The 25,178-nt window shown below is 40.2% G+C and overlaps 1 protein-coding gene across 5 annotated transcripts in view; it reads left to right on the top strand.

The window, feature by feature from the left end:
* atf6 (activating transcription factor 6) overlaps positions 1-25,178 on the top strand; it is a 462,472-nt gene that overhangs the window by 172,067 nt on the left and 265,227 nt on the right. For all 5 annotated transcript variants that reach the window (XR_011357594.1, XM_069937692.1, XM_069937693.1 and 2 more), the window contains exon 13: positions 11,613-11,680. Coding sequence is in view for 4 of the 5 variants with exons in the window: in XM_069937692.1 (XP_069793793.1) it covers positions 11,613-11,680 (68 nt within the window). In the remaining variant the exon portion in view is untranslated. The remainder of the gene's footprint in view (positions 1-11,612; positions 11,681-25,178) is intronic.

The following is a 25,178-nucleotide window of genomic DNA, read 5'->3' on the forward strand; positions in this document are numbered from 1 at the left end:
ATAGAAATGATCTGATCTTTGTTTTTGGATAATGTGAATTTGGTTGCGTCAGTAGACTTTGGAGAAAACTTCTGAAGTTCTGTAAACAACGTGATTCAAGGGATCCTGACTTAAAAGGTTTCTGCTTTTAGTTAACATGAGTTTAAGCCTATCTCAATCTCTTGACCATGTTCACTGATCCTTATGTCCAGGTAAGTTTCTGGCGATTGCTCAGAAAACTCTTGAGTTAGATGGTGAAGCTGTTAGATTTCTCCGAATCAGGAGAAATTAATGTCAGATAGAGTTGGGGAGAAATTTGTTCCATGTTGTAAATCTTTGGATTTCTTAACCCAAGAATTTTGTGAATACTCATTCATCAATTATATTCATGGCTGATGCCAATAGATTTCTTCCAGACAAAGGAAGTTGAATTGTGGGATTGGTGGTGTCAGTGGATAAGAGACAACAATTAGCACTGATGTAAAAATATAAAAAAGCTGGAGAAACTCAAGTCATGCAATGTCCAGAGGTTGGTAAAGGTAAGTCACCAACATTTTGGGCCTGAGCCCTTCTTCGAGGATCTCAGTATGTTCGCCTTGTGACCTGCTGAGTTCCTCCAGCAGTTTTGTGTTTTTACTACAATCACAACATCTGCAAACTTTCATGTTTCACTTCAATTGAAGACCTGACTGGGGTTATCAACCAAGAGAATATTGAACAGAAATGTGAAAAGGATAGTATTGTAGCGACGGCTACTCTGCTTACTGAATAACTCCACAGGTTGAGTTCAGTGATTTATTGAGGTCTGCCTGGCTGTTCTTATTCTCTCAGCCTGGACCTTGCTAAGAACCACGCCACGGGCCCGGATGTCGTCAGGGCGTCGTGTGGGCCGCAGAGCACGGGCTTCTAAACCTGGTGCCGAGGTCGGGAAGAAACCCCCCCAATGGCGCCATTTTGGCCGGCTGCCCCGCCGCATGCATGACATGTGGGGCCGGCTCGCCTACCTAATGGCGTGCTGCCACAGTATTTTATTTAACAATGGTAATCTTGACAATCCTTTCAAAGAAAAATAATGTTATTTTCCATTCTTTATCTTTCCACTAATTATGGTTTCAGACTCCCATGTTTTAAACATATTTAATTAATTGTAATTGGATTAAATTGTCAAGTTTTGTGCACAAATCATTGATGACTTTGTTTAGACTGGGTGTGAATCGTTGATCGTTAATTTATGTGCTTGTGTTGATTGATACAATGTTGAATGTAGGAGGAGGATTTTTATATTTCAGCACTGAAGTTATGAACATACTTTTATTGAATCCAAGATTCATCAAAAATATTTGATGTGGAATTGACCAATGATTGCTGTAAAACCAAATTATTACTCAGGCAATTGTTGTGAAAGCTGATTTGAAAGGAATAAAGCAAAACTGGAAAGTTCTCTTCCAAATGCTCGTTTTGGAAATACTTTTCTGGCTTCAATTTTCTGGCTTCAAGGAGATAGGCAGAGCAGTTGAGTAATCAGCTGTAAGTTGTTATGAATGTGGAACAGGTCTGTTGTACAATCTAGGATGTATTTGGATTGAATATAATGATCATCTGGTTGGATTGTCTGATGGATTCATCAACAGCTACACAGTTTTTGCAAATGCCATTAAAATAGCACTTCAAGACAAGCCTTCAAATGAGCTATTCCATGTCAGGATATATTTAGGAAATTGACCAAAAGCTTAGACATAAATTAGATTTTTAAGGCTTCTTAATGGAAAGAGAGGCAGGAAATCCAAAAATTTAGTCGTAGTACTGAAGTTTTGATTGCCAGCGTTGAAGTGATTAAATGCATGCATGCACAAAAGGAAAAGAGAGGATGAGCAGAGTTTGTGTCATGGACTGAAGAAAATGCTCTTGTGAGGGTGGTGCTTGGTGCTATCATTCACAGATGGGCAGCATGCAAATGGGAAGTAAAGGGGCACCATGAGATACACAATGAGAGCATAGGAAGAGAACTCAGTGAAGACGATCTGAGGCAATTTCTTGACAGATAAAAATAGCTGGTATCTGCGGCAACCGGGTCATTGAAAATTGACACCATTTATTAATCAAAATATGGGACTTTTGTCCAAATCATAATTTCAGTGTATTTGTTTAAAAATGTGAGAACATTGTGGGAATAAGTAGGTTTCAGTAGATTGCAAAAGTCTGGATATAGCTAAAGGGAAGGAGAGTACAGTAGAGGTTGTTAAAGATAGGATACAAAGATGAGAAAGGCAGAAAACATTAACCTTGGGCAACGTGGAGACAAATGCGAAAAGCTCCAAAAGCCTTCAGAGTTAGTCCATTAATTAGTCATATGAGTGCATTTAGATGGTGTGGGCTCTTTGGCCAGAAGGGCCTGTTACACTGCTGTATTTCTAAATTAAAATTATAAGTATGGTAAATCCTGAAGTGAAGGTGTGGTCTTAAATATGTGCAATGTGTGAAACAAGGTAAAGGAGTTTAAAATGCAGATAGGAATTGGTAGTTTCGACATTGTAGGCATCATAGAGTCATGACTAAAGGAGGATCACAGCTGAGAGCTAAACATCCATTGAATAGTCAGACAAGTTGAGCAGAGGGAGTAGGATGGCACTGTTAGTTAAAAAAAAGAAATTAAATCCTGAGCAAGAAGGGACTTAGAATCAAAAGATGCAGAATCCTTCCAGAGATGAGAAATTGCAAGGGTAAAAAGAACTTGATGGGAGTTATAGTCAGGCCTCCAAATAGCAGCTGGGATGTCGGTTGCAAATTACAACCGAAGTTAAAACAGAGAAGGTGTGAAAGAAAGGCAGTGTTAAGGTGGTCTTGGGGAACTTCAATATACAGGTAGACTCGGAAAATTAGGATGGCACTGGATCCCATGAGAAGGAATTTGTGGAATGTCTGTGAGATGTTGTGGGAATAAGTAGGTTTCAGTAGATTGCAAAAGTCTGGACATAGCTCAAGGGAAGGAGAGTAGAGCAGCTAGTGGTAGCGCCCATTGGGGAAAAGGCAATTCTGGTTCTGGTGCTATCTAACCAACCGGTCTTGATTTGGAGCTGAATGTTAAGGAATCCTTTGAAGGCAGTGATCACAATATGACAGAATTCACCCTGCAGCTTGACAGGGAGAAGCTGAAATCAGATGTTTGGTATTGCATTTAAGTAAAGTTAACTACAGAGGTATGAGAGAGGAGCTGGCCAAAGTTGATTGGAAGGGGGATCCAAGCAGGGAAGATGGTGGGGCAGCAGTGGCAGAACTTTCTGGGAGTAATTTGGAAGATGTAGGATCATTCCATCCCAAAGAAGCATTTTAAATAAAGGATGAAGCAACCATGGTTGATGAGGGAAGTCAAAGACAGCATAAAAGCAAATGAAAGAGCATACAATATTGTACAAATTACAGTAGTGAGAAGCTGGAGGATTGGGAAGCTTTTAAAAACCAACAGAAGACAATTAAAAATGTAATAAAAGAAGTGATGAAATATCAAAGTAAGTTTGCCAATAACAGAAAAGAGGACACCAGGTGGTTTTTTTTCAGATATATTAGAGAATAAAAGAGAGGAAATTAGACCACTGGAACATGATACTGGAGAAGTGGTAATGGGAAAAAAGGGATATGGTGGATGAAGTGAATAGGTATTTAGCGATTTTCTTCTTAAAACTCTATAAGCACGTTCCAGTATTAAACCTTCAGGGAATTTATCCTGTCCTAACACTCGTGGAATCCATTCAGTAAAAAATTTTCTTGGATCTGGTCCTTGTATGCCTTCTGGCAAACCAATAATTTTCACGTTGTTCCGTCTAGATTGATTCTCCAAATAATCAACCTTTTTTGCTAAATTTTTATTTTGGATCTGCAATGTTTCAATTATTCTATTTTCATCTTGCAGTTGATCCTGTGCATCGACTAAACCTTGATCACACATTTCAAATCTTTCAATGGTTTCAAGCTTAAAAGCTCCATTAATGACTTCCGCCATCGCATTAATCTTGGAAATAAACAGGTTCACAAAATTAGCTAAGTGACTCGATACAGAATATATCTTATCTTCAAGATCCTTAACAGACATTTCAACAGAAGTAGATTCAGGCATAATGGGGTCTTGCTGTTCCTTAGAGACCACGGGATCTTCTGTCCCTTCCCTTAATTTAGTATCTTTTCTAGCAGTTTGACTTCGTATAAAAATCCCTCTCAAAGTCCCCCCAGCAATGCCAGGAGACTGAAGATCAGGGTTATCTTTAAGCCAAATCTCTTTAATCATCTTCACTGAATCGATGTCTGGAAAAACCGTTGTAATTGAAGATGCATTTTGCAGCGCCACCACTATAGCAGTCGATTGACAACTCTTTAACTCTCCAGCTGGTGGCACCCCAGCTGATTCAACTGTCAAAGCCTCAGCAACAACACCTGCAGTGGCCACCGTGCGAAACACTGGCACCCGTCCAGCCCCTTGTTCTGAAAGCTGTTGAGTGCGTCCTTCAGAGAGCCTCACCGGCTTAAAACGAAGCTTCAATGCTGAACTCTGCACGTCCTCCTCTGGATCCATTCTACATTGAGTCCTGGCTTCTTGTAAACAAGTAGGCTCAGACAATTTCGGAAAATGTAGTTTTTTAACAGTCTGTTGATATTTTCTTTTACCTTTTTTTTGCATATAAACCATTAGGCACTAATCCAACACCTCTTATTATTTATAAACTTTTAAAAGAACTTTAACGGGCACTTAAAGACAAAACAATAAATCAGAGTCAGGAGAGGTCTGGAAGGCACGTCTGTTCCCTACGCCATCTTGCCACGCCCCCTGTTCGTCTTTTCTTAATAAATCCAATTTGATCTTGTTTTACTATTTTGGGTACACAATCGGCCAATCTGTTTGCTAATAATTTTGCTATTATCTTATAATCTGAATTAAATAGAGATATTGATCTATATGATCCTGGTGTTGGTGGATCCTTCCCCATCTTTGGTATTACTGTAATTATTTCTGTCTTACACAAATCTAGCAAGTTTTGTGTTTCTTCTATCTGGTTCATTATTTCCAGGAGAGGAGGAATTAATAACTCTTTAAATGTTTTATAGAATTCTATTGGAAATCCATCCTCTCCAGGCGTTTTGTTGTTCAGCAGCTTTTATAATAAATCCTGTACTTCCTCTATTTCAAATGGTTTTATCAACTTGTTTTGCTCCTCTTCTTGCAATTTTGGCAGTTCAATTTTAGCTAAAAACTCTTCTATTTTATCATCTTTCCCCTTGTTCTCAGTTTGGTATAATTGTTCATAAAATTCCTTAAAGTTCTCATTAATCTCCATTGGATTATATGTAATTTGTTTGTCCTTTTTCCTTGACGCCATTACAATTCTTTTAGCTTGTTCTGTTTTAAGTTGCCAGGCTAATATTTTGTGTGTTTTTTCTCCTAGCTCAGAATACTTTTGCTTTATTTTCATTATGTTCTTCTCCACCTTGTATGTTTGTAATGTTTCGTATTTTATTTTTTTGTCCACCAATTCTCTTTTTGTTATATCGTCCCTTGTTGCTAGTTCTTTTTCTGTACTTACTATCTCCCTTTCCAACTGTTCTATTTCCCAATTGTAGTCCTTTTTCATCTTAATTACATAACTTATTATCTGCCCTCTAATGAAAACTTTCATTGCATCCCATAATATAAATTTGTCTTTCACTGATTATGTATTTATTTCAAAGTATATTTTAATTTGGCGTTCAATAAATTCTCTAAATTCCTGTCTTTTAAGTAGGATGAAGTTTAATCTCCATCTATATGTTCTTGGTGGGATGTCCTCCAGTTCTATTGCTAATAACAGGGGTGAGTGATCAGAGAGCAATCTAGCTTTATATTCAGTTTTTCTAACTCTCCCTTGATTATGCGGCGACCACAAAAACAATCCTTGAGTATGTTTTATGCCTACTCGAATAATATGAGTATTCCTTCTCCCTTGGGTGCTGGCTCCTCCATATATCCATAAGTTTCATTTCCTGCATTGATTTAACCATAACTTCGGCCACTTTATTCTTTTTGCTAGTCTTTTGTCCAGTTTTATCCAACATTGGATACAAATTAAGGTTAAAATCCCCTCCTATCAATATATTCTCCTGCGTATCTACAATCTTCAAAAAATATCTTGCATAAACTTTTGATCCTCTTCATTAGGTGCATATATATTGATCAAATTCCAGAATTCTGAATATATCTGACACTTTATCATTACATATCTCCCTACTGGATCTATTATTTCCGCCTCTATTTTGATTGGTACATTTTTATTAATTAATATAGCTACACCTCTAGGTTTTGAATTATATGATGCTGCTGCTACGTGCCCTACCTAGTCTCTCCTTAATTTATTATGTTCCACTTCAGTTAGATGCGTTTCCTGCACAAATGCTATGTCTATTTTTTCTTTTTTCAAGAAATTTAATAGCCTTTTTCCTTTAATTTTGTTATGTATTCCATTAATATTTATAGTCATATAGTTTAACATGGCCATCTCATACTCTGTTTACACCTAATTTCCGCTTCCTCACCACCACCATCTTCCTTTTCCCCATTTTCATTTCTCAGTTTTCCCTTTTTAATCTCAATGTATGACAACACTTTTAAAACATAAAATACTTCAACAACTCTCACATTTAAAATTCCCCAAATGTCTCCCCCTTCTCTGATTTGTCCCTTGTCCCTTGCCGGGCAACCACAACTCCCCTCTCCATTTGGATTGCGAACCCGCTCGCAAGCTTCAATTGATTTCGCAGCGACTGTTATTCTCTCCTACCCAACCCCCTCCAGAAAAGACTTTTATCTTCACATATAAGAAGGCTCACCCTCTTTCCTCCCTTCCTTTCTTCTCTTTTCCTTCCCTTCTTTAGTTCTTACTTATACATTATTTTTACATCTTTTTATGTATTTTTTCTTCGTTCTTGTTACATCTCTTCATCTCTCCTTCTGTACTGTAGGTGTTCTGCAAATTCTCGTGCTTCCTCCGGGTCTGAGAACAGTCTTTTTTGCACCCCCTGGATAAATATTTTAAGCACAGCTGGATATCTTAACATAAGTTTATAACCTTTTTTCCATAGGATCTATTTTGCTGCATTAAACTCCTTCCTCTTCCTTAAGAGTTCAAAGTTTATGTCTGGGTAACAAAATATTTTTTGACCCTTGCATTCCAATGGTTTTTTGTCTTCTCTAATTTTATTCCTTGCCCTCTTCAGTATATTTTCTCTTTTTTCGTGTATCTCAGAAATTTTACTAAAATAGATATTGGTTTTTGCTATGTCTGTGGTTTCGGAGCTAGTGTTCTGTGTGCCCTTTCTGTTTCCATTCCTTTCTGTGTTTCTGTCATTCCCAGGACTTTTGCGATCCATTCTTTTCTAAATTCCTTCATATCTGTGCCTTCTTCATCTTCCTTTAGGCCCATTATCTTTATGTTGTTTCGCCCACTATAGTTTTCCATTATATCAATTTTCTGAGCTAACAACTCTTGTGACTCTTTAACTTTTTTGTCACTTTCTTCCAATTTTCTTCTTTAGTCATTGACTTCCATTTCTACAGCTGTTTCTCATTCTTCCACATTTTCCCTATTTCTGTCATGATCAGCTCTATTCTACTCACTTTTTTTTCCTGTACTTTTCATTTTTCTTTTCATTTCACTAAATTCTAATGTCAACCATTCTTTTAATGCTCTTATTTGTTCTTGAAATTAAAAAAAAATCTATATACTGTCCATCTATTTTACCTTCTATTTCTCTGTGCAGAGCTTGGTCTTCTTCTTCCTCTTCTTCTGTGTCTGCATGTGTTTGTGTCTTCTACTTCTCTTCCTTGTATCTGTGTCTCTTCTGACTTTCTTGTTGAGTTGCGTGCTTCACTTTGCTGGGCTTCTTCTTGCTTGGTTTCTTGCTGTTGGTCCTCTTCTTTTAGGCTTGTTACCTGTTGGGCCTCCTGTTGCTATTCTTCTTTCCTATCACTCCCTTTCCTGTCGCTTTTCTCTTCTTCCAGCTGAGAGCCCTGGTGTTGGGCATCCTTCAGCTGGTCGTGTTGTGTTTGCCCACTCCTCAGCTAAGCCCCCCTCCCGTCGGTGTTCTCCTTCTCCTTAGTAAGCGCACTGCACATGCGCGACTCCTCACACATGTGCAGTTGCGTGCCTTTGTTTGGCTCAGAGAGCCATTTTTGCATTCCGGCGGTCGGGATGTCACGTCTCTGCAGTGTTGTCACCAACCTTGGGGAACGGTCTATTTTCTCCACGACGGCTCCCTTTTTCTTAACACAGGAAGGCCTTTTCCTTTTTCTTCCGGCGTCTTTTCTTCTTTTTTTTCCCCGTTGTTTTAACTTTTTCCTTCTTGAGTGCCATTTTCTTTCTTTTGATAGGTCACTACTTAAGTGAACTCCAAGGAACCTGGTACACTCCACTTTCTCTACAACAGAGCTGTTGACGTGGAGTGGAAGATGGTCATTCCTGGTCCTTCTGAAGTCCATGATCATCTCCTTTGTCTTGTCCACTTTGAGATTCAGGTTGTTACTTTCGCGCATTTCACTAGATTTTCCACCTCTGACACTGTTGGTGCAGGACTGCGATGCAGTCATGGGTCAGTAGCTTGAACAGGAGCGGGCTGAGCACACAGTCCTAAGATGCTCCAGTACTCAGTGTGAAGATGCTTGACATTCTTCTACTGACTCAGACAGATATTCTTAGTTTCACAAGAATTTTAAATCATTTGTATTTTTCACCTCCCTTTATAGTCATAACCGAAACAGTGACAACACAGATGTAATTTTCTTCAATGGCACTCGAATGCAGTTTGAGAGGATTCAGCACATTAGTCTCCAATAATCTAAGAATTAAGTAAAAGGTGGGAGTGAATTGCAGTTAAAAGTAATCACTTGTGAGTTTTTTTAAATTTTTAATTTTTAAAAAAATTTTCACACTATGAACCATATTGACCAAAATACATATAAACATTTCCCTCTTGAATATACAGTGTCATTTTCTCCCCCTTTCCCCCCCTCCCTTCCCTCCCTCCTCCCACCCCCTCCCCACCCACTAAACGTTCAACATATACGATACATTAAACCCATTAAACAATGAAAATAAACAAGAAAATTGTGTCATCTACTTTTACTGCAGTTTCACTTTGACTCTAAGCAATACTTTTTTTTTACTGTTGGCAGTTTTATTTTTACTTTATTCCATATTACTTTTCCAAAGTGCACTCTCTTTTTCCAGACCAGCAAGGGAAATTCATTGCTGAAATTGGCACTTCTTGAAAGAATGGTCGTTTGTCTGCATGTAAAAACAATTTCATCTCATAAACATGAAGAACACCTGTTGATACGATTAAAACCACAATTTCAATATTGTGTCTGGCGACCTCATTAATGCACCATTAAATGTGGTCGATGAAGTTAGTGTGTTGTTTTTCATGCTAGGTTGGAAAAGACTTTTGTCGAGAGTTAGAACATTTAGCAGTACAAGCTGACTTATTTTAAGGTTCCTTGCCATGTGTACCAGTTCTTCATCAGTTTAAGTTTGGTTTTTTGCCCTGTGGCTATGTTTCAATGCCAGACTATCAAGAAAGTGAGCATTCACTTTAACTAATGGATGATGCCATTTATCATTTCAATGCTCATGTGACTTTGTCAACAATTTCTCCTGAATCTAAGAAATAATTTGTACATTAATTTGTGTCATTTGAAGATTTGTACCTAACTTTAAAAAAATGAATATTTTCTTGCAACAAAGGAGGTCATTTGGCTCATTAAGTCAATGCAAGATCACAGAGGAATCCCATTCATCCCTTTCCACTATTTCTTTCCCTATTTCGTCTTTTCACTCCCATCGACACAATGAGCAATTCACAGTTGCCAAATAACTGACCAATCAGCATGTTTTTTGGGAGGAAGGCAGAGCACCTGGGAGAAACCTACACAGTCACAGGAAAGACATGCAATACTATGCAGATAGCACTGGAGGTTGGAATCTAACCTAGGTCATTGGTTCTGAGTCTGAAGACTTGAGAGGTTGAGTTACCCACTCCTACTCCTATTTTATTGTGATAGCTTCATTACATGCAATGTTAAAAATGTCACCAATGTCTTTTATCTGATGAGATGGGTTTTGGTGCATGTTGGTATTAAGCTGCCACAGACAGGCAGTTTTTAGTATGTTACTGCATGAGAAAATCCATTCTATTCAAAACAGTGGCTCTTCAGTGAGTTTCACAGCAATCTGTGCTGGTCACCTCAAGGGCATTGTTTGTGACTCAGTTGCAAGACTTCTGAGTTAGCTTGTGGATTCAAGTCCTTCTCTCGAGATGGCACGATTAGTGTAGTAGTTACCCAATTGGAAGGCTGAGGCCAAGTATTAAAATCTGCCAAGTTGTCCATGCCTATTCACAGAGCCAAATTATTCACTCAAATGGAACCTTTGTCCACATGGAATACCAATTAATTTCAACATACTAAGTGTACCTGAAAATACAACTCTCTCTTTTCAACACTGAATCATTAATTTTGTTTTTGTGCTGCACATACAAAAATTTTCCAAGCTATGTCATCGTGATCAGGCTCAATGGCTTCTCTCCACTTCTGTTCAACATTTCCCTGCTCATTGCAAAATTGAAAAATAAGATTGTTCAGTTTGTCAGTAACAATTTCCATTGTATTAAATGGCAAACAGAATTGAAATTACTTGCATTTTTTGGTGTTCCAGCACAAAAGCAATGTGGGCTCAATATTGATGTGCCTCTGTTTTTCCCTCCACCATTTTGTATTTGCATTTATTTTGGATTTTTGGCAGCATGCATTTTCTCTTCTATTCCCCTCTTCCTTCTTTTGCAGATTCTTATTTAATTGGTAGAATTAATCCAGTATAGCTCATCTAATTTGTCTCCTTATCTAAGGATCAAGAAGATCTACAGATCCAAATTAAGAATTTGATCCTCCTCACCAATATTTCTGTGAATGTTTAGTATGATGGATTTAGCTATGTCAAGTTGGCTGCTTCACTCACTGTCTGAAATGTTGTAACTGCATTGACCTTGGCAGGTGAAGAGTTTTCTTTTACACTATAGGCTTGCATTTTGAGGGAGCAGAAAGATTTTGGGAGACCAGTAGATGTGTTTGATAAAGACTGAAAATATTCCAGAGAAGCTGAGAGATTAATAAATTAAGTACTGGTTGATATGTTTTTCTCTCGGAGAGTAAATTGGCCCCTTTCCATTTTACAAAATGGTTATTTTTGATTCTGATAAAGGTTATGGTGTGGCATGGTTTGCCTAAAAGTTAGCACAATGCTATTACAACGCCAGTGACCCGGATTCAAATCTGCCACTGTCTGTAAAGAGTTTGTGCATTTTCCCTGTGTTTAGCGAGGGTGCTCAGGTTTCCTTTCACCCTCCAAAAACATACAGAGTTTGTAGGTTAATTGGTGTATTTGGCATACGGGCTCGGGGGTGGAGGGGCCTGTTACTATATATTTAAATTAAATTCAATTAAAATGAAATTATTTGAGTTTTTGTGTAATGAAGTTCCAGATTCAGTTGACCTGTTGTTTTCACACTGTTATTTCCACATTGGAAGGAGTTTGTAATATGGTTTCTTAATTTCCTTACAGAAACCTGTGGGTGAGAAGACAGGTATCGCCCATTATATTACAAAGAAGTACACAGACATTGATGCAAAGTAAGTTAATGTTTTGAACGTGGAATCCTTTTAAATTCTGTCAAGACATTTCTTGGTTTTCAGTGGTTCAATCCAAAGTACTTAGAGTCAGTATGTCACCCACAAATCTCATGGAAAATTGATGAATATTTGAAGATAATGTTGAGGGGTACTTTTTGTCAAGACTTGGAAAGCTTATCATGTGGTCTGAAGCTCCATGGTTCTGAGGCTTTCTCTAAAAAATTGGGTCATATTTGGATGACTTGTCATGATTTGTTGTGGGAATATTGGTCATTCTTTTTTTGTGATAATGGTGATAAATCAGTCAGTGCATTCTATGGTCCAAAACGTGGCCTGGCACTTCAGACTCTGAGTGAGTATTATACAACAAGCAATCTTAACTATTCATATCTTGCATCTAAATGGAAATGAGCTTGCAGACAGTTTCCAAAAAAAAGGGGGAAAATGGCACCAGCTTGCAGGAAACTCCAGTTGTTTCACCTGATTGGGCAGCTTAATATTTGGGTGGGTGTTATTTGATATTTTCATTAGTCACTCCAACATTAAGTGCAGAACACAAGCATGTCGGAGAGACTCAGCATCCATTGGAAGTAAAAAGCAGTCATGTTTTGGGCTCCATGATTAAACTGGAAAATGTATTGAGTGAGAGATACGCAAATTTTTTTTGTACTGTTTCGGATCTCTCTTTGAGCTGATATGAGGAAATTCATAATCTAGAGTTTGCTGATCAGTTTTGAGGAAAGTATTTGCACACATTTTCCACAGGGAAATTTGTCCAGGCACTTCATTCTTAATTCATGGAGGGGCCTCCTTCATGACATTGTTCTTCTCAGGAATTGAATGCCTCAACTGACTCAACAATTGCCGACCTAATTGCTTGGTCAGGTGTCATCTCTGCTTAAAGGGAGGAAAACCTGAAGTTAGTATTGGCTTAAAGTGTTCCTTTTTTTCCCTGTTGATCTCTCCAATTTGATAGAAGTGCCATATGCAAATAATATTTGGTGCTTCAAAGATGGGAGAATTACAGTTTTGAGCTGACCATGACTTGGATGGCCAAGGAGCCAACCCTCCATGTCTGTTGGCCAAAAAATGACAAATTCTGCTCTAACAAACCTCATTTTTGTCCAGGAGGTAGACTTCTCTGCACAATTGCAAGACGAAGTACAGATGTATCTGTCTTGGGTAAACTTGTACCTCTCACTTTGTTTGTTTTAGATTGGTCACAGTGTTTGAACTACTGAAAGAAAATAGACACACACACCGAGAGCTGTTCAGATTATACAAATGTTTATTACAAATTCAAAAGCTGATTTCACACTACAATATGCAAGCCCTTCCCAACTATACTTATCAATGCTTGGACTGGTCCCAACTGCCGAAGCGAGGCAACGACTGCACACTTGTAGTAGGTTGTCAGAGTGCCGGTAGCAGCTTCTCCACCTCCCCTGACCGGGACGTTGGCTGGACTCCAGAAGTTCTTCTTCTTCTTGCTGAGAGATGTTGCCACCTCTCGGAGAGTCTCTCACTTCAGCAGCGGGACCTTGCCTTATATTACCCAAAAACCGCTTACCCAAGCACCTATTCCCAGCACAGCAAGAAAGATAAGTAAGCAAGCTAGCATGCTAGGTTAATTAACGAATAACATAATTTTCAGCTTATCATTTTTAATACAATGGTTTATTCTACATCAAGGCTAGGTCTCTGACAGTCTGTGACCAAAACAAGCAGGAAGATTAAATGTTCTCGGTACACAGATGTCCTTTCTTCAGATAACAGCATCTCTGGCCCCTCGGTGGAATTTTGCTTATGTCTGCTGAGTCTAAAAACAATTAGGTTCTCAGCCTTGCAGAACCCAAAGCTGCAAGTTTTAAAAAAAAGGTTCTCAGCTCTGTAGAACCAAGAGCTGGAAATTAAGAAAAAACAGGTTAAAAAATAGGTTAGAATCTTCCATTAAAGTATCGTCTTTTGTGACTTGTTCATGACATTAAATTCTGATTCTGCTTCTTCATGCCAGATTTATGAATGACCATGTTATGTTGTCAAAATTATCCATCAGGACATCGGCCATTTTGTATGGTTAAAACGTTCCATAGATTGTTGTAATACACAAATGTGCTGTAGGCACTCAGTAGATCATGCACATCCATAGATAACCAACGTTTCAGGCTTGAGCCTTTTGTCATGAATAAGAAAGAAAATGGCTGACACCTGAATAAAAAGGTGAGGGAGGAAAGGAGAGGAGCACATGCTAACAGCTAAAAAATAACAGACAGATGCAAGTCAGAGGGTAGAAGAGAAAGAAATTGAAAACCTGGTGGAATTAAAGTGATTTGTCTCTGGGAGGGTTATGCTGCTGCAGCAGTCAGACCATTAAAATGGTTGGTCACTGGGAAGTCTGAATTAAAATGGTTGGTCACTGGGAGGTCTGAATTAAAATGGTTGGCCACTGGGAGGTCTGAATTAAAATGGTTGGTCACTGGGAGGTCTGAATTAAAATGGTTGGTCACTGGGAGGTCTGAAGTAAAATGGTTGCCACTGGGACGTCCTAATTAAAATTGTTGGGCAATGGAGGCCTGCCACAGCATGAATCACCCAGTGACCAACCATTTTAATTCCAACACCATTGCCATACCAATGTATTTTATTTTAATGATTATGATGAATTAGGCAGTATTTGATACAAGTCCCATAAATTATTGGTGCAAGCTAACATTGTCATTCCATCAATATCTCAAGAGCCTGATTCTCTCATACACCTTTGGAAAATAACAACAATTTTGTCAGCCTCACAACTAAACAGAGTGCAGATGCAAGGAAAGAGCATGATTCTAGATATTGCAATTTATATTCTTGGATGGAAAATGAGACTATAGGGTGATGTCATTCAGTTTTTCCAGTATTGTATGGGGAATTGCTGTAACTGATCCAGACAAAGAGGAAGCATAAAGTCTGTGGAAAAATCACCAGAAGTAGAGTGAAAATGTTCAGATATTCCAGTTTATTTGAGAACTGCCAATATCAGTGATGTGGAGAGACTTGGGGAAATCGTCCTCTCTATTGAACTGCAAGTACTTGAAAGTAATGAGTCCATGTTGAAAAACATGGGTCCAGAAAAACATTTTTTTTCCTGATCCATATTCAGAAGTGGAACTTGCTATCCCAAAGTATCATGGTCCTATTTGGGAGTGGCAGTGATTGAGAACATCCTAAGGATTTTTGGAGATGTGTGAAATCCAGACAGACAGACACTGATGTCCAGATGCTGTCTGATCACCAAGGACCAGGAGAAAGCAGAAGCTCTTGCAAACCAATTCCAAAATGTCTTTATCCAGGAAGATATGGATTCTTCATCTTTTCCTGATCTATTGGCCAGCCCATATATAGACATGCCTCCTATCACAATTGAGGTTGACGGTGTTAAAAAGTTACTGCTTAGCATCAATACGGTTAAAGCTATTAGCTAGACCAGACTCAGAATCAAACCCTCAAGATTGCAGTGAAAGAACTAGCTTCTGTCCTGCAGTTTATTTTCTCACATTTATTCGACTCAGATGACCTTTCCCTGGATTGGAGAAAGGCAAACATCACTCCTTTCTTCATGAAGGGCTCAATCATCAACCTGGCAAATTATCATCCTGTTCCATTAACAAGCACCTGCAGCAAACTCTTGGAGCACATAAAAGACAGAAACCTGATGAGGCATCTTAGTGGTCACAATATACTTGCTGGTAATAAGCATGCATTTAGGAAGCATAGATCATGCGAGTTCCAGCTTATCCTGGCAATAAATGACCTGGCCAAAAACTTCGATAACAATAATACCACTGATTTAGCGGTTTTCAACTCCTCCAAAGCGTTCAATATCATTCCCCACCAAAGACTATTTAGGAAGCTTGACTACTAAGGCATTCGCTCCAACACTAAAAGATGGATTTCCACTTTCTTGTTGAAACATCTTCAGTGGGGGTGCATGAATGGAAAAATCTCTGAATGGCGACCAGTGTTAAGTGGTACATCTCAGGGTACAGTGTTAGGCCCACATTTGTTTTTACTCTACATTAATGACATTCATGGAAAAGTCACTTGCACCATTAGACTATTCGTGGAAGACTGTTTGGTATACTGACCAATTAAGTCAGCTGATGATGATAATGCTCTACAAAAAGATTTTGATAGCATGGTAGAATGATCACAAAAAATGGGCATGCAGTTCAATCCTTCCAAATGCGAAACCAGGTTTGTCACCTGAATGAGAAAACCAAGCCAAACACCAGACAAAATCCTGGGTAACAGCCTTGATGAAACCAAACAGACCAAATACTTTAGCATCAAAATCCAGAATGACCTGCGTTGGAATGATCAGACGCATCACACAGGAGTCCTAAATTTTCTGAGATGCAACTTCCATCGTTCCTCAGCTTCTATTAAGGCGAGTTGTACCTTTTTCTTTTCTCTCTCTTTGGCTTGGCTTCGCGGACGAAGATTTATGGAGGGGGTAAAAAGTCCACGTCAGCTGCAGGCTCGTTTGTGGCTGACAAGTCCGATGCGGGACAGGCAGACACGATTGCAGCGGTTGCAGGGGAAAATTGGTTGGTTGGGGTTGGGTGTTGGGTTTTTCCTCCTTTGCCTTTTGTCAGTGAGGTGGGCTCTGCGGTCTTCTTCAAAGGAGGTTGCTGCCCGCCAAACTGTGAGGCGCCAAGATGCACGGTTTGAGGCGTTATCAGCCCACTGGCGGTGGTCAATGTGGCAGGCACCAAGAGATTTCTTTAGGCAGTCCTTGTACCTTTTCTTTGATGCACCTCTCTCACGGTGGCCAGTGGAGAGCTCGCCATATAACACGATCTTGGGAAGGCGATGGTCCTCCATTCTGGAGACGTGACCCATCCAGCGCAGCTGGATTTTCAGCAGCGTGGACTCGATGCTGTCGACCTCTGCCATCTCGAGTACTTCGACGTTAGGGATGTAAGCGCTCCAATGGATGTTGAGGATGGAGCGGAGACAACGCTGGTGGAAGCGTTCTAGGAGCCGTAGGTGGTGCCGGTAGAGAACCCATGATTCGGAGCCGAACAGGAGTGTGGGTATGACAACGGCTCTGTATACGCTTATCTTTGTGAGGTTTTTCAGTTGGTTGTTTTTCCAGACTCTTTTGTGTAGTCTTCCAAAGGCGCTATTTGCCTTGGCGAGTCTGTTGTCTATCTCATTGTCGATCCTTGCATCTGATGAAATGGTGCAGCCGAGATAGGTAAACTGGTTGACCGTTTTGAGTTTTGTGTGCCCGATGGAGATGTGGGGGGGCTGGTAATCATGGTGGGGAGCTGGCTGATGGAGGACCTCAGTTTTCTTCAGGCTGACTTCCAGGCCAAACATTTTGGCAGTTTCCGCAAAGCAGGACGTCAAGCGCTGAAGAGCTGGCTCTGAATGGGCAACTAAAGCGGCATCGTCTGCAAAGAGTAGTTCACGGACAAGTTTCTCTTGTGTCTTGGTGTGAGCTTGCAGGCGCCTCAGATTGAAGAGACTGCCATCCGTGCGGTACCGGATGTAAACAGCGTCTTCACTGTTGGGGTCTTTCATGGCTTGGTTCAGCATCATGCTGAAGAAGATTGAAAAGAGGGTTGGTGCGAGAACACAGCCTTGCTTCACGCCATTGTTAATGGAGAAGGGTTCAGAGAGCTCATTGCTGTATCTGACCCGACCTTGTTGGTTTTCGTGCAGTTGGATAATCATGTTGAGGAACCTCACCCTCGTCAAACCACATTTGGAATACGCAGTAGCTGCATGAGACCCATACACAATCAAAAATACGACTACCATCGAATGAGTCCAGAGACAGACAGCCCATTTTGTTACAAATAAGTATGGAAGAGAAGTGAGTATTACAAACCTCTTGGATTCATTAAAGTGTAGCCCTTTCCAAGACAGATGTGGAGCACACTGCCTGACCTGTTTTTATGAAATGCTAAACTGCCAGCTCGATATAGACAACCAATTCTACACCAAACCCAAGCCTGCTAGGAGGTGTCAAGCGCATGAACCCAATTTGTCATGTCATCTTCCAAGACAGATACATACAAAAATTCATTCTTCCCCGTATTCACACAACCAGACCCAATTAAATTTAAGACAGGTCTTCTTCAAAAATCTTCTTCAGCACACTCAACCCCACCTCTAGTTTAAATTTCATACAGAATATTTTGGAGGATCAAGAAACAAGAACCAAAAAGAAATAAAAACCCCACTAACTCACCCTTTAATCAATGCAACCTTCCCCCTTACATACCCCTTACCTGATTCCACCTCTAAACTGCCATTTATCTACCCTCCATTTACATCATGTACATTTACTAAAATATACTAATTGTCTATTGATTGAATGTATTATGGTTTTAAAATTTTAAACAAACATTAAAAAAAAAGAAACAAGAACCATGAGAGTAAGTGCTCTCACTCAGTTAAGTCCTTAGACATTGGCTTGAGTGGATTATAAATGATTTGGTTGAAAAATTGGACAATGGGTCATTAAGTTTGCAGATGATCCAAAGGTTGGAGGTGTTATAGATTGTGTAGAAGATTTTTATAGGTTAAAACAGGATATAGACAGGTTGCAAGGTTGGGCAGAGAAGTGGCAGATGGAGTTCAATCTGGATAAGTGTGAAGTGATGGTCTTTCAAAGTTGGAAGTCGAGCTTGTGGCAGAGTATGTGGTTAATGGCAGGATTCTTAACTATGTGGAGGAACAGAGTTATCTTGGGGTTCAAGTCTATAGATCTTTCAAGGTTGCTACAAGTTTATTCGACAGTGAAGAAGGCATATGGGGTATTGTGTTCAAGAGCCATGAAGTAATGTTGCAGCTCTATAAAACTCTGGTTTTGCCACACTTGAAGTATTGCATTCAGTTATGGTCACCTCATTACAGAAAGAATGTAGGTGCTTTTGAGAAGGTGCAGAGGAAATTCACCAGAATTGGAGAGCATGACTTATGAAGCAAGGTTGACAAAACTGGGACTTTTCTCTTTGAAGCTTCAAAGGATGAAAATGACTTTAAGGTGTTATGTTAGATCATGAGGGGCATAGATGGGGTGGATAGCCAACACCTTTTTTCCAGGTGGGCAATGACCAACACCTGAGAATATCTGTTTCAGGTGAGTGGAGGAAAGGTTTGGGGAAATGTCAGAGGTACTGTAGGGTTTTTTTTAGACAGTGGGTGGTGGGTGCCTGGAATGCACTTCTGGTGGTGGAGAATGGCGCAATGGGGACTTTCAAAAGACTCTCAGATAGACACATGGATTAAAAAAAAAATAGGGCTGTGTTGTGAGACAGGGAAAGGATTAAATTGTTATGGAGTCAGTTTACATAGGTCGGTGCATCATGGGCTGAAGTGCTTCTTCTGTGCTGTAATGTTCCATATTCTATGATTTGGCAAAGAGGGTTGAGAAAAGGTTCAGATTACTGTTAAGATCTTTCACCTTCTGCTTAGCTAAATGCAATGTGGAAATTAGACAGAGCAGAGTTTTGAACTGTGAGGGAGACTTCCAGTGTTCTTGGGGACTACATCTGCAGGAAGTGCATCCAGTTGTGGCTTCACAATGAATTTGTGAAGGAGGTGGAGCTGGAGTTGGATGAACCGGATCTTCTGAGAGGCTGAGATATAACCATATAACAGTTTATGGCATGGAAACAGCCCATCTCGGCCCTACAAGTCTACGCCGGTTCACTCAAACAACTTTGCTAACTCCCCCCCGCCTATTCTCTGCCCATAACCCTCTAACACCCCCCCCCTCCTTATCCATGTATATATCCAGCCTCCTCTTAGATGAAAGAATTGACTCTGCCTCAACTATTTCCTCTGGAAGATTATTCCATTCAGCCACAACTCTCTGAGTGAAGAAGCATCCTCTAATGTTTCTCCTAAAATTTTTCCCCCTTACCCTCAACTTGTGTCCTCTTGTTTCAACCTCTCCTGCTCTCAAGGGGAAGAGTCTACTTGCATCTAGTCTATCTATTCCCTTCATAATTTTAAACACCTCTATCAAATCCCCTCTCAACCGTCTACATTCCAATGAATAAAGTCCAAACCTCTTCAATCTTTCTCTGTATTCCAGGTATTTTAAGCCAGGCAACATCCTTGCAAATCTTCTCTGCACCCTCACCATCTTATCCATATCCTTCCTATAATTTGGAGACCAGAACTGAACACAATACTCCAAACCTGGCCTCACCAACGCTTAAATAGTCGCAGCAACATTTCCCAGCTCCTATACTCCATGCTATGATTTATGAAGGCTAGCATACCAAATGCCTTCTTAACCACCCTGTCAATATAGGAATCCACCTTCAAGGAATGCTGCTCCATAACTTCAAAATCTCTTTGTTCTTCTGCATTCCCCAATGTCCTCTCCTTTACGACATATGTCCTACTTTGATTGTTTTTACTGAAATGTAGCACCTCATACTTCTCTGCATTAAATTCCATCTGCCATCTTTCAGCCCTACTCTCCAGACAAACCAAATCCCTCTGTAATCCCTGAAAACATTCCTCGCTATCCACCACTCCCCCTATTTTCGTATCATCTGCGTATTTACTTACCCAGTTAACCACCCCATCATCCAAATCATTAATATAAATTATGAACAACAGGGGACCTAGCGGTACTCCACTTGATGGTCAAAGATTTCAGCTATTGTGGTGTAACACCTCAGGTACAAGCTACAGGCTGTGGGGTGACCACTCAGAAGAGAAAAGAGAGAGGGTAGAGAGAGCAGCATTCCTCTGTGGCCATTCCCCTCCATTACAAGTACGCTGCTTTGGATACTGCTGGGGGTCATAATAATCTATCAGAGGATAGCAGTGTCAGGCAGGTCTGTGGCCCAATGAAGCTCAGTGGGAAAATGTGATCAGGTAGAGATACAGTGGTGGTAGCTTTCATGGCCAGGGACAGAAGAAATCACAGTGTGTTGCCTCCCTGGTGCCAGAGTCCAGGGTCTTGAGGAGCTAGAGGACATTCTGAGGGGAATGGAGAACATTCAGAAATCATGGTATATATTGGTACCAATGATGGAGGTAGGGAGAAAGATGTGGTGCTCTAGAATGAGTTCAGGGAGGTCAATAGTCAGGTAAAATGCAGAATTTCAAGATTGTAATCTCATGATCACCACCCAAGCAATGTGCTGGTGAAACAAGAAACAGCAAGGTTGTTCAGTTTATTTAATACATGGCTTAAGATCTGGTGTAGGAGGGAAGGATTCATATATTTGCATCTTCGGACTCTCTTGCAATGAAAGAGAGAGGGAAGGATAGGGATGGAAAGATAAGAGAACTTCCATGTTGGGAAAATTTGTGAACTTAGTGACAAAGTAAAAAGATAACATTTGTGAGGATCAAGAAGCTGCAGTTGGACAGGGACAAGGAGGAGTATAAAGGAGTCCTTTATCTATGTGTGGAGCCTCATATAATGGGGGAGATCCTAAACAGTTTTTTTTAAATCAGTATTTACTCCGGAAACTGGCATAGTGCATAAGGAAGGAAAGGAAACAAACAGAAGGATCATGGAACATATAGAGATTAAGGAGAAAGAGGTGCTTGCTGTCTTACAGTGAATAAAGGTAGATAAATCACCCGGGCCAGATATGATATTCCCTCGAACCTTGAGGGAGACTAGTGCAAAAGTTGCAAGGGCCCTGGCTAATTGAAAATATGTATGACATTGGCCAAGAGGTGCTGGAGGATTGGAGGGAAGCTCATGTTGTCCCATTGTTTAAAAAAGGCTCAAAAATCAACCAGGTAATTATAGGCCTGTGAGCCTGATGTCAGTAGTAGTTAAATTATTGGAAGGAGTTCTGAGAGATAGGATATATAGGTATTTATATGTAAAGGTCATGGGCTGGTTAAGGATAGTCAGCATAGCTTTGTGTATGGTGGGTCGGGTTTAACTCATCTTGTAGAGTTTTTTTGAGGAGGTTATCAAGAAGGTTGATGAAGGAAAGGCTGTGGATGTTGTTTACATGGACTTTAGTAAAGCCTTTGACAAGATCCCATATGGGAGGTTAGTTCAAGAGGTTATGACACTAGGTATCCTTGGAGAGGTTGTAAACTAGATTTGTAATTGGCTGTGTGGGAGATAACAGAGAGTGGTAGTGGATGGTTGCTTCTCAGACTGGAGGCCTTTGCCTAGTGATGTGCTTCAGGGATCAGTGTTGGGTTCATTGTTTTTTTTAAACTTTATTTAGTAAGGGTTCATTGTTGTTTGTTGTATATATTGATGATCTGAATGATAATGTAGTAAATTGGATCAGCAGATTTGCTGATAACACGAAGATAGGAAGTGTTGTGAACAGCGAGGAAGATTTTCAAAGCTTGCAAAGGGATCTAGACCAACTGGGAGAATGGGCCAGAAAATGGCAGATGAAGTTTAATTCAAACAAGTATGAGGTGATGCATTTTGGAAGGGCAAACCAAGATAGGACATACACAGTAAATGGAAGGGCACTGAGGAGTGTGGAGGAGCAAAGAGATCTGAGAATACAGATACATTGTTCCCTGAAGATTGGCACCGCAGGTGGACAGGGTTGTGAAGAAAGCTTTTGGCATCTTAGCCTTCATAAATCACAGTATTAAGTATTGGAGTTGGGTTGTTATATTGAAGTTGTTTAATACATTGGTGAGGCCAAATTTGGAATATTGTGTTCATTTCTGCTCGCCTAACTACAGAAATTATATCAATAAGATTGAAAGAGTGCAGAGAAAATTTACTAGGATGTTGCCGGGTCTTCGGGAGCTGAGTCACAGGGAAAGATTAAACAAGTTAGGCCTTTATTCTTTGGAGTGAAGAAGAATGAGGGGAGATTTGAGAAAGGTTTACAAGATTTTGAGAGATATAGAAAGATTGGATGTGAGTAGGGTTTTTCCACTGAGATTGGGGGAAATAAATACGAGAGGTCATAATTTTAAGATGAAAGGGGAAAAGTTTAGGGGGAACGTTAGGGGTTCTTCACTCAGAGAGTGTGGAATGAACTGCTATCTGGTGTGATGAATGAGGGATCGATCTTGAGTTTTAAGAATAAATTGAATAGATACACAGATGGGAGAGGTCTGGTGAGTTATGGAATGGGAGAAATTTAATGGTTAATGGTCGGCACAGACTAGAAGAGCCGAATAGCCTGTTTTATGTGCTGTAGCTTTCAATGATTCTATTGTCAGAAAGCGTTCAAGCAGGCCATTAGGGAGGCCAAAAGGAGCCATGAAATGTCTCCACCAAACTAGATTAAAGAATCTCCCAAGGCGTTTTGGATTTACATTAAAAGCGAGAGGATCATGAGAACGAGGCCAAAGGAAGGAGTTTATTCTTTGAGTAATAGAAACTAGGCGAAATACAAAATGAATACTTTGCATTCGTGTTACCAACAAGAAGGAATAGACAGTGACAGGGAGTAAAATGTGGAGAGTGCACATGTGCTGGGGCATTTAAGATCAAGAAAGAGATGCTATGGGGTCTTTTAAGGAGCATTAAAGTGGATGTCCATTGGGTTTGCTGGGATATATCCCTAGTTACTGGAAGAGGCAAGTGAAAAGATTGTTGGGAATAAACACATTGAAATGCTGAGGAACTCAGCTGGTCTTCTCAGCATCTGTAGGAGACAAAGATATCTTGCCAACATTTCAGCCCTGAGCCCTTCTTCAAAGAAAAATCAAAAAAGGCAGAAAAATGGTATATCAGAAAGTCTCAGAATTCTTACAATGGGGGAGGAATCCAGACCAACAGAAGGTGTTAATTTGATATGATAAGGGACTAGTAGAATTTATCATGTTTGTGCAAAAGGAGTCAGGGAATGGAGAGACGATAGGGAAAGAAGGCGGTGGAGGGTGGGGGTTAAAGAAAGCCAGAGAAGTTGATATTACCTCTGCCTTTCATTAAACCCACTACCTTTTCCCCCATCAGGATTTGTTTGTGTTTGGAAAGTCATGGTCAGGTTAGGGACAGTCATCATGGCTTTGAGAGGGGAAGGTCATGTTTTCCCAATATGATTGAGTTTTCTTGAGGAGGTGATGAAGATAGTTGTTGATGGTAGGGAAGTGGATTTCAGAAAAAAACATTTATCAAAGTCCCTTGTTTGGCTGACTGATACGATGCAGATGCATGGGATCCACGGTGAGTTGACAGTTTAGATATGAAATTGACTTACTCATGGAAGTCAGAGGTTAGTGGTGGAAGTCCATTACTCAGGCTGGAAGATTGTGACCAGTGGTGTTCCACAGGGATTGGCGTTGAGACCTGTTTGTGATGTACATAAATGACTTGGATGACCATGTAGGTGGATGCGTTTGAAGGTTTGCATATTGGTGGAGTTGTGGACAGTGCAGAAGGCTATCAAAGAATTCAACAGGATGTAGATCAGTTGCAGATATGAGCAGAGAAGTGGCAGATGGAATTTAATCCATACAAGTGTGAGGTGTTGCACTTTGGGAAGTCAAATGTAGGGGTAGTGGTTCCAGTGAATGGCAGGGCTCTGAAATGCATGGATCTACAGAGGGATCTGGGATTCCAGGTCCCCAGCTCATTGAAAGTTGATGTGATGGTGAATTAGGTGTGTGGTATGCTTGGCCTTCATTGGGTGGGGCATTGAGTAGAAAAGTAAATAAGTCACTTTGCCGCTAAATAAAACTTTGGTTAGGCCACCCTTGGAATACTGTATGCAATTCTGCTCACCCCATTACAGAAAGGATGTTGGGGCTTTGAAAAGTGTGCAGAAGAGATTTACCAGGATGTTGGGTGGTTTAGAAGGTATGAGCAATGGGGTGAGATTGGACAAACTTGGGCTGTTTTCTCTTAAGCAGAGAAGGCTGAGGGGTGATCTGATTGAGATGATTCAAGTCATGTGAGGCGCTGATGTGGTGGACAGTTAGGATCTTTTCCCAAGGGCAAAAGCGTCACATACAAGAGGACATGTGTTAAAGGTGAGGATGCATTAGAGAGATGTGCAAGGCAAATCTTTTGGATAGAAAATGGTAGACATTTGAAACTGGCTGCCAGGGGTAGTGGTGGAAGCAAATACAATAGTGGCATTTAAGAGGCTTTGAGATAGACATGAATATGAAGGGAATGGAGAGACATATATCCTGTGCAAGCAGTGAGTTTTAGTTTGATTTGGACTTGCTTGGGACAGATAGGTGGGTTGAAGGGTCTATTCCTATGCTGTACTATTCTATGTTCCATATGATGGCAGACGCTGTTGTATGAGGAATAAGTTTGACATGCCCAAAAAGCAATGAATCCAGGCACTGTTCAAATGTGATAACAATCTTTATTTGCCCACGAGGGATAATTGTGACAGGGAATCACAATCGCACACACTTTCACAAAGTACATATTTGGATGCAACTAAACAATTTGTAATTATAAATTGTGCAAGATAGAGATATACAGTAGAGGAAATCCAAATATCAGTCTGCTCCAAATCATTCTATTGAAAGAAGAATCAAACAAGTATATTTCAATTACAAGTAA

This window comes from Narcine bancroftii, chromosome 5, assembly GCF_036971445.1.
Source record: "Narcine bancroftii isolate sNarBan1 chromosome 5, sNarBan1.hap1, whole genome shotgun sequence".
In the NCBI taxonomy this organism is placed as follows: domain Eukaryota; kingdom Metazoa; phylum Chordata; class Chondrichthyes; order Torpediniformes; family Narcinidae; genus Narcine; species Narcine bancroftii.